This window comes from Centroberyx gerrardi, chromosome 9, assembly GCF_048128805.1.
Source record: "Centroberyx gerrardi isolate f3 chromosome 9, fCenGer3.hap1.cur.20231027, whole genome shotgun sequence".
Classification (NCBI taxonomy): Eukaryota; Metazoa; Chordata; class Actinopteri; order Beryciformes; family Berycidae; genus Centroberyx; species Centroberyx gerrardi.
The window spans coordinates 2190450-2207559 of record NC_136005.1 but is presented as its reverse complement, the minus strand read 5'-3'; the positions used below and the strand labels follow the sequence as shown (position 1 = coordinate 2207559).

The following is a 17110-nucleotide window of genomic DNA, read 5'->3' as shown; positions in this document are numbered from 1 at the left end:
CTGCGCTGCTGTGCCACATCACAGCAAAACAGTCATTTACATTTAAATCTGAGAGTAAAAACCAGCGCTGTGTCAGTGTTTCTATCAGTCCACAGACATCAGAGTTCATTTAACCTTCAGGTGGTTTGGACCAGCCGCCCAGAGTCAACAAACACTCCCATGAACACTCAACATGCACAGCGGACTGTGGTGGTTTTCAAACCTGACCTGATTTGACATGATCACCTAGCCCCACATCTCTTGTCTTCAAGGCGGCAATAGCAATGTGTGGCCATAAGGTGGAGCTGAATCAATGAGCCACATTAAGGATGCTGTTATGTGTCTGTGTACTGAAGCATAATATGACTAGTAAATATCAGCAGGTTCCTGAATGGTAGTGAGTGAAACAAAGTGAACAGCTGGCGTGCGCTGCAGAGAAAAACACAGGAGCGGGCCGGCCTCCTGCCTCCTGGTGACTACTTAATTTTCACGTATCTAGGCTACTTAAGCATTTATATTTTATGAGACTCGTAACTCTTGGCTTTATAGAGTTTTTTAAGAAAACGAGATTAATGTTTCATCCATCTCGTCAAAAATGAACGAGAAGGCAATCAGCGTGCTTTGTCAGTCCTACAGCATAAAAAACAGTTGATCGCATATCGATAAACCGAAATATTCTTATTTACTGATCATTCTATAGCCGACTCCATGTTCATTTGGCATGTGATATGTGATGTTCATCATCCCAAAATTACATAGCCTATGCCACGGCGGCCCCCTCTGCGGGCGACGCCGGACCTACCCCCCCCTGCCCGGCGTGCCCCCCGCCGTCGTTGACGGAGAAGTCTTATGGCTAATGGAGTAGAATATAGCTTGATATCCTGATAATAGCGTAATTATAAACCCCAGCGCAACATAACTTGATACTGTGCCAGTGTAGTTCAATAGACTGCAGTCAGTAGTAACAGGCTGCTGTAAACCTTTTCTCTCTGTAACATTTGTTTCGAGTGCAGTCTGGCAGGAAAACGAAACTTGAAAGTGAAAGTGGAGGTTGTGCCTGAACAGTGTCAAGCTAGCTAGAATAAACATGAGGACTTCTGGTAATAACTAGCCTACCAAAATAAAATCCTTATTTACACGTTTCAACCTTTATGGACTAATGCAAAGTAGACAACTGAAAATAAAGAAAACATTTAAGAAGGAATAAAGAAAGAATCTGAAATAAATTAAAATACAACTGCTGTTTTTTTTCCCCCAAAATGCCCTTCTCACAGCAGTAGCCATATAGGCCCATGCAAGATGCCAAGAAGTTTGTCTACTATCTTATAAAAGTCAATTTCAGTGGCACAGTTGTTCCTAAGGGCTGTAAAGCCCGGCTCTAAAGCCAGTCAGAGTAACACACTGAAATACACTTTTGCTTCTCAAAAATACCTCAAATTATACAACAAATATACTAGTACTACTAAACCCAGGAACTGGAGCTCCCATCCTACAGCCTTTAGGGGAATTGTGTGTAGAGCCTGGCAGTGACTGTACTGAGGGAAACAATGTATTTCATGGAAACAAATTTTAACTTCTGTGTGTGACATGCTTCTGTGTGTACACAAACAATATGTAAAACATGCATGCGAGTTGCATAAAAAGTGTGAGAATAGATGTTAATTGTGTGTGTGTGAGCCTTTTCTGAGCCTCGGTGTTGGAGAGCTTAATGCTCTGTTTCCTCCCTCCAGTCTGCAGACTGACGCTGGCAGAGCCATCAGCTCGCAGTGTGTCTGTTGTTCCTGACTAATAAAAACTCCTGGCAGGCAGCTGTCAGCAGGCAATGCATTGATAACTCATCCTCATTTTTTCATCTGAAGTAACTTTTAATCAACAAATCGACCCATTAAACCTAAATATCTTTATTCAACAAAAGATCAGACTAATTAAACTAAACAAATCAATGTAATCAAGTTAATTCAATTAATTATGGCAAGTAAGTGAAATCAGTTTGAAAGTTAAGCTAAATTCGTATTATTCCATGATTTTCAAATTTTACGCTTTTATTTTGGAGGCAAAATCGTGGTACTTCCGGTGTTATTTCGGCTATCAGCTGCAGCATGAACTGCTTGACTAGCAACACCCTGTTCGGATGACAAGTCACAAATCCACACAGGTAAAGAGAATCTGCATTTAAACTGACAAAACATGTTAAGACTGATCACTTAATTTAAAATAATCTACAGATTAGACCTACTATTATTTTGAAAAATGCTGTTTTCATGTTTTTAAATCGTAATAACTGTGTTGTATTCTTACTACTATTTATGTTGGTTGACACAGAGCTGTTTCAACCAACATACATTCTAACCTTATGTATACACAAACAGAGGCATATGAATATGCCTATGTTTAAAAAGGACTGCAGTACTGCACTTTTTTATTTTTGGAGGAGACAATTCGTGTAGCAATGTCACTTGAAATGTATAATCTAATTTATTGCAACATTTTGTTTAAGCCAAGTTTTATTCTATTTTAATTCTCTTTTGGGGTTTTTTATTAACTTATTTAATTAATTAATTAATTAATTAATTACATTTATATAGGCTGCCTATATATTTGTATGGGAACCTCGGAAGCTTAAAAAAGTTCACTAAACAATTTGGTTCATTAACAATAATTTTTCAGGTGTATATTGTGTCATAGTAATCTTCATTTATGATTTACAGTGTTGAAGCAGTGTTTTCTTATTTGATAAAATAGTGAAATGTGATTCAGAAAATATCGTTATCGTCCTGACAGTGGAAAATCGCCTCATGAAGGGTCATGAGGCGTTTGACCTGTAGGTTACTAGAGATGACCTCTTTGGGTGTGTATGCTCTAACCACTCTATCTCTGATGTTTCTAGTTCTCTTAAAAGTAACCATTGGTGGATCTTTAAAAGTATCTGTAACAAGGGAGTCACTCTGGAGTACATGTCAGTGTTTCAGTACCACATTCTTGATGTTGCTGGTTTTGGGAGTGTAGGTGGTACAATACATGAGGCCTGGGTTGGATGCAAGTTTCTTATTGTGATGAAGACAGATATCACAAGTTTTAGATGCCACTTTGTTTTCAGCGGGCAAGAGCCAGTCCTCATTATAGCCTCTATCTCTAAATTTGGTCATGTTGTTTGGTTTGTTCATAATCTTCATTATTGTCACAAATTCTTTTCAACCTGGTAAGTTGACTTATGGGGAGGCTTTTCTTTAAGGGAACTGGGTGGCTGTTGGCATGTAAGAAGGTGTTTCTGTGTGTGGGCTTGGAATAGAGTGAAGAAGAGTGGCCTGTTCCTTTTTTGGTAACCTGGATGTCAAGGAAGCTAACTGTATCACAGCTGTAGTTGAGAGTGAACTTCAAACCACAAAAGTTAGTGTTTAAAAATTCTAAAAACTCAAGGAAGGTAGTCACTGGACCACTCCAAAGCATAAAAACAATCATCAATGTACCTTTTCCATGAAGTAATGAAAGGAAGGAAAGGATTTTTTTTGTGGTGAATATAGTACATGGTCTTCTAGTTTGCCAACAAAAAGGCAAGCAAAACTTGGTGCCACCTTTGTCCCCATTGCTGTGCCTGAAATCTGAAGATAAGGAGTCTCATTAAAAAAGAAAATATTCCTCTTTAAAACAAAGGAAGCCAAGCTGACAATGAAAGGAGTTGAGGGTTTTAGTGTGGTTCTAGTGTTAAGGTAGTGCTCCAAGGTGTCAAGACCTGGTTGGTGGTCAATGTTTGTGTACAGTGACTCAATATTTAATGTACACATGACAACATCTTGGTTGAGGGGCGGGAGTTCTTTAAGGAACAAGAGAAATTGAGTACTGTCTTTCACGTAAGAGTTCAAATTGGGTACAAAATCTTTAATGTGATGGTCAACAAAGCTCAATATTCTTTCTGTCAGGCTGCCAATCCCAGAAACAATGGGTCTGCCAGGTGGATTTTGGGGGGTTTTGTGAATTTTCAGTAAAATATACACATATGCTTTTAGAGGATCTTTGGGAAATAAAACTTTAGCCACATTTGGGGAAATGTCAGAGTTGAGAACACCACCTTCAAGAAGTAGCCATAGCTCATTAAGATATTGTTTGGTAGGATCACATTTTAACTGTTCATAAGTACATGAGTCTTTCAATTGTCTTAGAACCTCATTATCATAATTGCATTTGTCCATAATAACAATGGCACCCCCCTTATCTGCAGGTTTGATCACAATTCTCTTATTCTTTTCAAGTTCAGAAAGTGCTTGCTGTTGTTCCTTAGATATGTTGTTTTGGGTAAAAGCTGTTCCCTAAACCCTGATGAAGGCCACGAGCTGAAACGGGTTGGTTTTACTAATAAACGTTTGTTCCCAGTACTACAAGTGTTGCTGGAATCTATTCTTCTCTAGTTGACTGGGTGCAGCCTGGAAGATACACCAAGAGTACAGTTTCCCCTCGAGGATCAATAAAGTTCAGCTATCCTGCTTGAAAAAAGCTGAAACACTATTTCTCTTATATGCAACTCTGTTTGTTTTGGATTCAGAGACCACAGTGAGTGAACTTCAGAGGCTACAGACAGTCAGGATCCTTACAAACCTTAGCAGACCAACCATCCACCATGAACCCCAGTCTAACCAAGAGCCAGCAGAGAGCGCTCTGCTCCCAGCTGGGACATGTCAAGCTGCAGCTGCTATACAAGGCCAGCATCCATGGTTTCACCGGCACAGCCTTCCATCAGCAATGTGACAACAAGAGTCCCACAGTGTCGGTGGGCTATAATGCCTCTGGCTACGTCTTTGGAGGCTACACCAGTAAACCTTTTAATCAGTCTGGACAGTACATGCAAGATGACCGGGCATTTCTTTTCACCTTAAAAGGAGCAAATGTTCTCAAATATCCAGTCACCAGTTCTGCTTATGCAGTGAGAATGATGAATAACAGTGGTCCTTATTTTGGAGAAGCATTTGTTCTTGTTAATGGAAGCCAAGCAGTAGCCTATAGCTGTCCAGGAAAGTATTACAACTTCACTGCTGCAGAAATGCATGGGAACGACCTCCAGCTAACTGAGTGTGAAGTCTATCAAGTCGAAGGTGAGTTCAATGTACACAACTGAATTTTGATGCTTAGTCATTCCTAGCCAAATATCAATGTAAATATGACATGTACTGCATTTATTAGGAAAACATATTCATTTAAATATCACTTTAAACAGAAATCATATTTGGAAACCACCATCTACATATATGACAATAAATGGATGTATGTTTATGGCAAAACAAACACTATGGAGCATTTTATATTTCATTTTTGTGGCCACCATTATTAAAATGCAAAAACTAGTTCCAGCCATTTAGGTATTCCGTTGCATTTCTTGTTCATTTAAGTCGAGCACCATAAGGGCTGTGCATGGCACTTCCATAACTGGGCCATGATATGTTTCACAACACATTAATGAATTAACATTTATGACATCTTCATTACACATTTGGGTAAAATATTTTGATCTGTTAAGTATGTACATTTTTGGTTAGTAGGGAAATTTCTGCTGAATTTAGCCATTTTTAAGTTCATCACATGCCTTATCAGCATTGCTCCCACCACATTTCTGTAGTAGTGTTTGATGCAGTTAGAGTATTTTATCTATTATCAATAGCATTTCTCTTTTCAAGTTTCACTCATGTAAAGGTGCAGCCACAAGCCTATGGTAAAACTTCAGTTTTCATTCAAAACTTTTAGAGAAAGTTGTCTCGACTCCACTCTAGTTTTCATGAATCAAAATTATATCTTTGAGATTTTTCAATCTGGTTTTACAACATTGCACACAAAGGGGACTGCCCCCAGTAAGGTAGCAAATGATCTATGGAATTGGAGTTGGCATTAAGGACACAGCACTAAAATTAGAAACTCATCATTATACACAGCAGACGTTACCTGCAGGGTTTCATGGTGCAATTTTAGGTCCCATCCTTTATTTCTATTTACATGCTCCCTCTTGGCCGCATTATCCCTAAACACAATGTCTCCCTCCACTGCTCTGCTCACGATACGCAGCTATACCTATCCCTGAAATCCAAAAATTCAGAAAACGTAATCACTCTTAAAGAATGTCTTGATGACATTAAGTGTTGGATGCCTCAGAATTTTGTACCAGTAAATGAAGACAAAAAATAAATGGTAGTATTTGCCATCATAATGCCATACACTTGATACTCCATCAGCTAATATAATGTCATCTTTGATGTTGACTTTGCCTTTGATGTTCATGTAAACAGAGTTATATCTCTGACCATGAGATGCCTGAGTGCAGCCTTTAGGTTCCTGGGCCGGGCCGTCTGGTCATTCCTACATCTAGACTTCAGACTACAGGAGACCGGTCCTTCACCGTCAGGACTGACAGAATCAGTGTGATCGTTTGACTATCTTCTTAAGACAAACATAACAAACAAACAAGATGACACGTAGACTTAGGCTTCCCAACACCAAGTAGGCCAACTTGTGATTTGATGGTTTTGAATGTGTTGTTACTGCTCTCTCCTTGCTTTACTGTCTGCACTGCTACTTTTCAATAGAAAATTTTAGCTTTTTTGGCCCTCAAACTGCATGTAGGGGGATGGAGGGGAACGTCCTTTATCAAATCTGTTGACAGACAAAGGGTTAAAGTGATTTTTGCCTTTTGTCTGAGGGATTTTTATTTTGAAATCTCATCATGTAATCATGTTAATCAATGTTTCATAATTGTTAAATATATTTGTTACAAATGCTGATTGCTGATTCATTAATATTATAAAACGTGTTGATTTTTTTATGAATGTGCCATATAAACCCCTCATAAATAGCCTTTTTTTTTAGCTGGATGATGATATTTTTGACACATTGGGTCAAATCTATTATTGTGAAAGTTGTTTTTACTCTTCAACAGAAAGAAAGGACCTAGAGAAGCCATGGAGGACCATAGTCTGGGAATCTGAGTAAGCTGGATAGATGCACCATTCTGTGCAATATTATTATGTTAAGCTTTGCAATGCTTTAATATACTACAACTTACTATACTACACTATGCCACTATGTTCATGCACCATAACATTCCATGCTGCTATGCTTTGTTATGTTTACTATGCTGTACTACTTTATAATGAAATCAGTGTCTCTCTCGACACAACATACTATGCTATGCTATTTTTTGTTATGCAATACAACGCTGTCTATAGAAGCCATGCAGTTTTGTCACAAGTCTCCCAGAAACCATGGCTGCCGCCATCATGGAGATCCATTGGAGAATTAGCTGTGCACAAATACTGTCTACCAACCAGGCTAGAAACAGAGAGCAGCTGAGTCAGCTTGTTGTGGTGTGGCTGTAGATCCATTCAGTAACGTTCTCAGTAAAAGTGAATAGTGTGATAAGGTGGATTTGGTTACTGTGACACAGTAAACTGTCTTGTCTTTAGCCCTAGTCTCTACTCCAAAACACTCTGAGTTGTAGCTTGAGAAGAGTCAGCTCAGTTAACCTGAACAAACTGTTAGCTGGCTAACTAACCAGAAGGATCATTTAGCAAAGACACTGATATTAAAGCTGCTGTAGGCAACTTTGGAGAATTCAGCAAGAATATCATATTAATATGGTTAGCTGTTAGATAGCACAATATCATTCAGATTTATCAGTGATGAAATCATCAGTTGAGATGCACAAGCTGCACATTTCAAAACAGAATCAGCTTTTCACAGTCATGTTGACAAGATTTGTGGACTTCCAATATGGCCGCCAGATGGAGCATTACGTCACCTGAAAGCCAAGCCTAGTTTAGTTTAGATTATAATGAAATTAATGTGTGTCTATTATAGTATGCAATAGCCTACTTAGATGTATGTAGCCTACGTAATCTCCATAGATTTAAAGATGACAACTGCAGTTTTCCCTTCGGAAATTAAATGAAGCAGTACCTTTATCTAACCTCTGTATTATATATCAGTGGCTCAATCCTGATCCTTGAGGCCCAGATTACTGCTGGTTTTTATCCTACCGGCTAATTAATTGCATTCACCTGGCATCCCAGGTGTAAATCAGCCTCTTATTAGATGGCTTAAATGAAAACCTGCAGGGCTCTGGGTCCTGAGGACCAGGATTGAACCACTATAACAGAAGTCTATATTTACAACAAGCTGAAAAGGTTTATTTATCTGCTCTTGTTCCAACAGGAAGAGGAAGGGGCTGATGGACAGTATTAAACTGTACAAGCCCACACACAGTTCTGTGTCCCAGGCTCGGGTCCTGCTCATCGGACCGATGGGAGCTGGGAAGTCCAGCTTCTTCAACTCCATCAACTCTGTGTTCAGAGGCCACGTCACCAGCCAGGCCATCGCCGGCAGCTCTGGCACCAGCCTCACCACTCAGGTCAGTTCCTGCTTCTTACTGACTTCCATTTGAGGAGTTTGGTTTCAAAATGAGAATCCAGCATCTGAAAAACCAGCAGCCTGTTGCACCAGTTAAACCTAAATGTCCATTCCAATGAAAAACACAATTTTGTAGCTTTCTGCATGGTTATGAGGCATTTGGGCTGTAAATTGGCATGAATGAATACTGAAAATCAGGGTTTGTGGTATTTTAAATAAACATTCTATGACCAAAGAGACCAAATATTGCTTTAACAGTCTGTAATATCACCAAGATGTCTATTGAAACGGGACTAAAATGATCAGAGCACCCTTGAGTCTAGGAGCAACAACAGATCAGGCGCTCGGTCAGCCACACAAGCTCACAGAACGGGACCGCCGAGTACTGAAGCATGTAGCGCGTACAAATCGTCTGTCCTCAGTTACAACACTCACTACCAAGTTCCAAACCACCTCTGGAAGCAACGTCAGCACAAGAATTGTTCGTCGGGAGGTTCAGGAAATGGGTTTCCATGACCCAGCAGCCACACAGAAGTCTAACATCACCATGCACAATGCCAAGTATCGGCTGGAGTGGTGCTTGCCGCCATTGGACTCTGGAGCAGCGGAAATGCGTTCTCTGGAGTGATGAATCACGCTTCACCATCTGCCAGTCCGATGGATGAATCTGGGTTTGGCGGATGCCAGGAAAACGCTATCTGCCCAAATGCATAGTGCCAACTGTAAAGTTTGGTGGAGGAGGAATAATGGTCTGGGGTCAGTTTGGGGAAGGCCTTTTCCTGTTTCAGCATGACAATGCCCCCATGCAGGCCCTGATCTCAACCTCATCAACACTTTTGGGATGAATTGGAATGCAGACTGCGAGCCAGGCCTGATCGCCCAACATCAGAGCCGACCTCACTAATGCTCTTGTGGCTGAATGGAAGCAAATCCCTGCAGCAATGTTCCAGCATCTAGTGGAAAGTCTTCCCAGAAGAGTGGAGCTGTTATAGCAGCAAAGGGGGGACCAGCTCCATATTAATGCCCATAATGTTGGAATGAGATGTTTGACGAGCAGGTGTCCACATACTTTTGGCCATGTAGTGAACCTCCTAGTAGCTGTAAAGTCTTTTGTGAAGTAGCTGTTGGCATGGTTGATCTATCTATCTATCTATCTCTCTATCTATGTCCATCAAGGCTCAAACGTAGGTTTTATTCTCAGTTTACATGGCAGCACTTGTCCTCTGCTTCTGCTTGCATGACATTGCCTTCCACTTCTACGCCGACGATACTCTACTATATCTGTCAGTAAAACCGAATGACCAAGGCTTTGGTCATGGTAAATAAGAAAAACTTAAGCTAAAAATTCAAATTCCACTCACAGTAGAAATTTCCTTTGTAGAAGCTGGGAATTAAACTCCGGTCACCGGCATTGAAGGCAAATGCATACGCAAACCCACCACCCCAACTACAACACCCTTACTTAACACCCTTACTGCACCGCGCTACTTCAATGTGACACTACTTCCTGTTTGTAGTTGCCTATTTCATGTAACCGTTTCATTCTGGGAAAATGGAAGTTTAACACTTAACGTGCCACCAACACATCATTTGGTGTTATGTCGTGTTCATTTCACGTATTTGTGTGAGATTAGGTTGAACCCACCACAGAGGTATAAATGGTCGGCATGTCTTCACGTTGTGCTGTACACAACGCAAATCACACAGACATCGCAGAGTTATAAAAAGCGGCCTTACTCATTCATTTTCCCTACCCACATTTTCCAAGCCGGTCTGGAGATTCAAACCAGTGACCTTCCAGCCACAAGCCGCCTCTCTAACCTCTGGGCTTATTTTTTTTTTTAATCTTTTAAACAGCACTCTGATACTGATAAACTTCACCATATTACACCCTACAGTTTCGCACCTACTCTGTGAAAGCTGGACGAGAAGGAAAACCTCTGCCAATCATCTTGTGCGACTCCATGGGATTGGAGGAAAGCACGGGGGCGGGGCTTGATGTGGATGACATCAGCAGCATCCTGAAAGGTCACATTCCAAACAGTTATCAGGTAGAGATTCCTCTGATATTTCTCTATTAAAGCTTTATGTGGCAGTTGATTTGCTCATAGGAATCGTCTTGTTTGTTTCTATGAAATAAATTGTCTTTGTCTTTCCCGTGTACGGCTCAGTTCAACCCCTCTGCCCCTCTGCAAGTGGAGTCCCACGGCTACCGCAAGTCTCCAGAGCTTAAGGACAAGATCCACTGTGTGGTCTACGTCATCGACGCCTGCAAGGTCTCCATCTTGCCCGCTAAGCTGGAGGAGAAGCTGGTCGCTGTCCGCAGGAAGGTCAACTTAATGGGTCAGTCAGTCATACCAAAGGACCACAGTCCACAGAGTTCGGTCAACATTTGAAAAAAGTCCCACATACTTTTACAAAAGACATATATGCATATGCTTACAAAATACCAGAATGAGTCTGTCTGTTGTCAGAATCAGAATCTCTCTAGTACAATACATACACAGTGTGTGTATGTCTACAATAGAAAACACATAATTAAAACAAATGATGGCACACTTCAAAGAATAGTAGCTAACTTAAGTCCTTGGTTGACAGAATGGTAATAATTCTACAGACTAGATACACTGCATTTTCAGAGAAAGATGTTCTTCAGGTAATGAATTTTTTAGTGTTTTGGAAATTAACTCTTTGACCCTGTTTACACTTGGTTTTAAAATGCGTCTTGGGCGATCGGATCACAAGTGGACAGCCGAGACACATCGCTGTTTACACCTGTGTTTATCATGCGTCTCCAAGGTGTCCAGCTGACCACTTGTGTTCAGATGTCATTACTGCCTACGTCACTTCCGCTAGAAGGTCAGAGGGCCCTGCGCACAGTTATTACGTCAGTCTGTCGCCAGACAAGCGCCAGATTTGTTTAGCACGGGCTAGCTAAGAAAACAACAATGTTTCAAGAACTAATATACATGTACGGGCTATTCCAACTGTTGAGATTGACAGGACAAAGTCATTTGCGATTTGCAAAAGAGCGCAGGACAAGACGACTGTTACGTCCTTGTCGGGGACGCATCAGGACACATTACACTACTTTACACTACAAAAGATATGTGGTCAAATGCGTCCCAGACCACCTCGGCAAGTGGTTTGAGTGATCAGATCACAATACGTCTTGATGGTCGTTTAAACTTGTATTTAGCGCTGTCCACTTTTAAAACCAAGTTTAAACAGGGTCTCTGTGTTCTGATGTTGTTTTTCAGGGATTCCCCAGCTGGTCCTGCTGACTAAAGTAGATGAAGCCTGTCCTGTTGTGGCAGAGGACCTGAGGAACATTTATAAGAGCCAGTACATTAGGGACATGGTGAGATCTACTTCAAATTCACCTTCACGATTTTCCTTAACTTTCCCAAAGTGCATTTCAGTTATTTGATGAGGTTTGTGTTATTAGTTAGGCACTGATGGAGGGAGCTGGCTGTCATCACGGCACTGTTAGCACTTAACTCTCTGTTGGGATATTTGTTTCCTTGATTAAAGCAATATTCCACTTAGTTTTAACATGGGGGTTATGTGGCCCTTGACCGCCATGAAAACCAGAATATAAACTACTCACCAAGATCGGATGCAGCTGGGCGAGTTTGTAGCGTTCAGATTTTTACTTCCCATTCATTTGGAATGGGAAAACTTACATTTAACAAGTTTGTGAACAGATTCAACAACATATCCTGCTTTTAAGAGAATAAAGCAGTCGGTCGTCATTTTGCATTTCTATTCTTGGTTTACACTAAAATTAGCATTAGTAATTATTTAAAAATAAAAGTAGATCAAACAGGAATCATCTGTCCTAAATGGTATACCTCCTCTATGTTCTCTTCTATCAATAAAAATGCTATTTGGCAAAATTCTGTTCTAAAACATTGGACCAACAGTCAATTGAAAATCACAGTAGCAGGATCTGTTGTTGAATCTGTTCATAAACGTGTTAAATGTAATTTTTCAGGCTATTTCTGTGACCTCATTCAAAAGTACAAACGCTACAAACTCATCCAGCTGCATCTGATCTTGGTGAGTAGTACATATCGTGGTTTTTCATGGTGAAGTGCCAAATAACCCCCATGATATAGCTAAGTGGAATATTGCTTTAACTTCATTTTCTGCATCAAGTCTGTTTGAATTTATCTAAATAAATTCAAGGCTTGCTGGTCAGGCTGGAGTGCCTGATGTAAGCCTTGTATGGCTCTCTTCCTATTTTGACAATTTCAGTATTTTTCTCAAAAAGCACCTTGTAGTACCTGGAGTTTGTGATATTTTTCAGCACTTGGCCGCTCTTTGAATTGATTTCCATGTCAGTTTCTTTTATCTACGTAATTCAGTTCTGAACTTGTTTTTTTGTGTTTGTTTCTTTGTTTTCTTCTGTTTCATTTGCACAAACAAAAATTTTTTTTTTTTGTCTCTTCCTCCTGCGTATAATAATTTTATATGTGCAAATAAATAGACTAAACCAAACTAACCTAAGCCAAACAAAGCTACAGTAAGCAGTGTTACTCGTACTACTCGTCCTGGACTGGAACTTGAATATTAATGACTCGGACCCCGCCTCCCCCCCCCCCCCCCCCCCCCAACCTGGCAGGATGACAGGTTACCAAAACGAATCCGAAGAATGAATGAATCAAATACAAAAATGCAACAAAGTCAACTTTTCCACTCTGGTTCAAACCAAAGAAAACCAGCTGCAGGTTTGATCGCAGCCTGAACATAAACTGCCCTAACCTAAATGTCCAGGCGGTGGTTTTGTGGTTTTGTGTTCCAGGTGCAGGAGGTCAGCGCTCGGCTCGGCGTGCCGCTGTCCTGCGTTGTTCCGGTGAAGAACTACTGCGAGGAGTTGGAGTTGGACCTGAACTGTGACATCCTGCTGCTCAGCGCCGTCCTCCAGATGCTTCGCTTCGTCGACAACTACTTTGATGACCTCAGTGACCGATTCAGCAACCTGGAGACAAAAGAATAGGGAGGCTTATAGCAACTGATGTAATGAATTTGAAAGGAACTGATGATAACTTGTCAAAATGTAATGAAATGTCCCTCTAAATGAGTCAAAAACATAATACAGCCTGATAGTCATGATTTTTTTAATGATAATGTAATACATTTTTACATTAACTGCCAATGATTACTTTACAAGGGGTGTATCAGATGTTAATACATTATCTGGCAATTTATTCCATTAACAGGTTTTATTAAATTTTTGACACATGGTGGAGTTTATTACAATTTGACAAGTTATTACATTATCCTACATTTATTGCATTATCAGTTACTATGAGGATGCAGGGTTATTCTTTGCTGCAGCAGGACTAAAACAGCTTGAGATAACCGTTTGGCAGTAGGCGTTAGATCATTTTGTGTCCTGTACTGTGTAATTTAGGGAGTGTTCACACGCAGCATGTTCTGAGCAGAACTCTGCAGTGTTTCCTCCTTTATTTCAGTGTGTTTGTCCAGGTGAGAAGAGATGACCTTTGAACTCTGGAGGCACCAAATAACGGCACCGAGAGTCTCAGTCCTCTAACAAGAGAACTGCAGTGTGGGGAGAAGCGTAATAATGTGATGACATTTTGTTGCTACAACTTGGAAGCGTTCACGTGTTTCACTCGGAACGCTCACATCCCAAAACATTTTTATTTATTAATTTAAACCAACCATAAACAAAGTGCAGCAGACCTTACTCACTGTAAGTACGCTTGATTGTATTACTGTGAAAACAACTGATAATTTTAATTTTTATTGTCTTGGACTGCCGACATCGATGGATTTGCTGCAGTGTGTTGAAACGTTTCCGCAATTCATGACGCAAAATGGGAGAAATCAGAGCCCGCAAAAAAGCCACTAGGAGGTTGATTGGTAGTAAATCCCATATGACATGAACGCGGCATGAGAATTTAATCCAACCAACCACAGCAAATAACCCCAAAACGCAAGGGATTATGGGTACAAGGAGATGGCGTTAACATCTGGTAGCCAGCAGTTCATCATGCTGGGAAAAAAGATAAAAAGGATAACCAACACAGAAAATGATAATCAAATACAAACTTTACCTAGTCTGAAATTTTGACTGCTGAACACGAGTCGGAGTTAGACCTCCTGCTATTCAAATACTACTGTGTCTGTGTGCTATGTGCATTTCCTTACATACATTTCCAATTGCTGAGTCTCCTCAGAGCAAAATCTCGTAATCTCCCAGATTCCCATGGAGGAAGAACAGCACAAATGGTAGATGGCCTGGTATGGAGCGAAACTTTACACTAAAGTATTGTAACTGCACTCAGAGTTATTGTAACTGCATGACAGTAATCTGAGCTGAGCAAACTTGTAACTGAAATAGTAACTAACTGTATTCAAGAGTATTGTAGCTGAAAGAAAACAATTCACAAGTGCACATCTTGAGTCACATGTGTGTTTTTGGTGTTTTGTGTCATTTCAACTATCTCCCCACACTTCTGATTCCCACAGCACAGCTTGATCATGCACATGGCCATAGTACAGGACATGGCTGCTGCTGCCTCTGATGACCGCTCGGGGGCAGCATGAACTGTTTCCTCTAGAGGATCTTTGTGTTGATTGCTTTCACCTGTTTATCATTTAGTCATTAGTTTCACCTGCTCAGTGGCCTATTTAAGTGCTGTGGTGTTTTCATTTGTTGCTTAGTATTGAGTTTTTTTATGCCTAGTGCTGTGACCTCAATCCCTAGCTTTTTGAATTGTTGCCTACTAGTCAATCAGTAAAGTTCTGCTTAAGTTTACTTGCAACTGTCTCCAGCTTCATCTCTGCATTTTGGGTCCACTCAGCTTCCCTTGTTTCAACTACAGAGCTAGCCAATCAGATTCGATTGTCAAAAATGATCAAGTCTGCATAAAAAAATCTCACATGGTAGGAAGACAGCAAATCCAGTTCATTCTTTGGAGCTGCTGTTTTTCTAATGTGGGATTTTCATTCTTTTTCAGTGGAAGTTGTTTTTCATATTGTACAAGAATGAACGGCAGCAACTGGCTTCTTCTGAAGAGAGGAAAACAAGACTTGATATCTCCAACCATGACTGAGTGCAGAGACAGAGAGGAAAACAATACCGGTGTTATCCTTTAACAGGAAAGACAACAATCGTTCAAAACTAAGAATACGCAACTAAAGTCAATCCGTCACCTGTATGTTTCTGAAGCCGTTTTGGAGACTCTGCATCATCACTGCAGATGTGTGACATTCTGTTAATGCTAACTGTTCAGTCATTAAAATCTCATTTCCCATGTGTCCTTGTTAGTGAAAGAGCAAGGAAACAAAGAACATCTTTTCTGTTGTGATCACAGCAAACCAAACATTTCACAAAGTAACGTCTGCACTTGTGTTGCGTATTACAAATGGGCATACAGATACATAAGTATTTCAAAAAAGACAAATTGAATACTTCCAGGTGTGGACTGCAAATGGGGTAAAAAAAAAAAAATCAAATCACTCAATTGAGACTCTGGAGCAGTGCTTAATTTGTGCACCTCGTGGTTTTGGACTACCTGCATTCCGGTACTTTGCGTGGACCCGGCACCTCTAGTGGCATGAAAGTTTTTTTGTTTTTTTTTGTCTGCCATGTAATAATCCCAATAGTTGACTCTTCCTTTCCCCTCCCTTCCAAAAACCTAATTGGCTCATTTCCATCGTCATGGCTAAAAAGACAGTTGAATTCGCGGTCCATATGTTCGCTGTGTGGACTATTTTTGGAAAATTAGACAAGGTAAGCATGTTTTTTTTTTTTTTGTAAACGTGTTACAGTTCTCTGCTGGGACAATAATATCTAAATTCATATTTGCATAGATGAAAACAGATTGTGGAGTGCGATTTCATTATTCGCTGACATTGTTTCCTACGTTCAAAATAGATATGAAAGTACCGTATTTCCTCTAATAGTGGCCGGTAGTCAATTAAAAGCCGGGTCTCCGATAATGGCCAGGGCGTGGTCGACACGAACAAATAAAGGCCGGCCCCAAATAAAGGCCGGGGGAAAAAACAAAGGAAAAAACAACGGTGGATACCGGTAAACTCCTGGTGCCTGTTATATAATGTAACTGTAGTTTGTAGTAACGTACAAGTGCCACAAGATGGCAGTAGCTCTATCCCCATTCAAGTTAGCAGAAGGCTAACCGGAAGTTAGCCCGCTCGGCCGACGGAAGTCTCTGGAGCATGCCGTCGTCGATTACCGTAATTATCGTAATGCATTGCAGTAACAAAAAAACGGCTACCTAACGAACCCCAACAGAAGCAGATCAGAAAACAAGGAGGCTTCGTACTAAAATATGAGCAAATATACTTATCAAACAGAGGGAATTAGAAATAAAGGCCTGTCTGTAATATAAGCCTGCTTCCAATAAAGGCCTGGCACCCTCTGCAGTTGAGGTAAATAAAGGCCCGGGCCAATATTAGAGGAAATACGGTATTTGTGTTGAATATTAATGCGTAACTACTCAAGAGTGTTTATGTATGATTAGGATGTCTCACAGCCAAGTATGCGAGCATTTTTATGTTGTGCACAGCGCAGTTATATCTTTAGTCCACTACTTGAAGGGCAGGTTTGGACAAAATTAGCATTATGTAGCCTATACAATAATCAAATATTGTTATAGGCCCCCGGTAGTCGGAGCTCTAAGGTCATATAGTCGGTAATTTCGTAATGTTCAGGCTGTTGGTCTACAGTAAGCTGTATGGCTGTACTGAGCAC

At 40.5% G+C, this 17110-nt stretch overlaps 1 protein-coding gene across 3 annotated transcripts; it reads left to right on the top strand.

Annotated features, from left to right (window-relative positions):
• Positions 1-4528: 4528 nt before the first annotated feature.
• Positions 4529-13538, top strand: LOC139928866 (interferon-induced protein 44-like). 3 transcript variants are annotated; one of them, XM_078285482.1, is made up of 7 exons: positions 4529-5063; positions 6890-6941; positions 8167-8362; positions 10260-10412; positions 10533-10704; positions 11622-11722; positions 13169-13538. In XM_078285482.1, exons 1-7 carry the CDS (start codon positions 4592-4594, stop codon positions 13361-13363), a joined length of 1341 nt encoding a protein of 446 aa, XP_078141608.1. In that variant the 5' UTR covers positions 4529-4591; the 3' UTR covers positions 13364-13538. The 3 variants fall into 3 exon arrangements, with proteins under 3 accessions (XP_078141608.1, XP_071777664.2, XP_071777665.2); XM_071921563.2 differs by having other exon boundaries at positions 4533-5074; positions 6901-6941; XM_071921564.2 differs by having other exon boundaries at positions 4534-5063; positions 6893-6941.
• The last annotated feature ends 3572 nt before the right edge of the window (positions 13539-17110 follow it).

Coding starts and splice junctions, on each gene's coding strand:
- LOC139928866 (XM_078285482.1), top strand. CDS start 4,592: ATGAACCCCAGTCTAACCAAGAGCCAGCAGAGAGCGCTCTGCTCCCAG. Junction 8,363..10,259: donor GCACCAGCCTCACCACTCAG/GTCAGTTCCTGC, acceptor TACACCCTACAG/TTTCGCACCTACTCTGTGAA. Junction 11,723..13,168: donor GCCAGTACATTAGGGACATG/GTGAGATCTACT, acceptor TTTGTGTTCCAG/GTGCAGGAGGTCAGCGCTCG.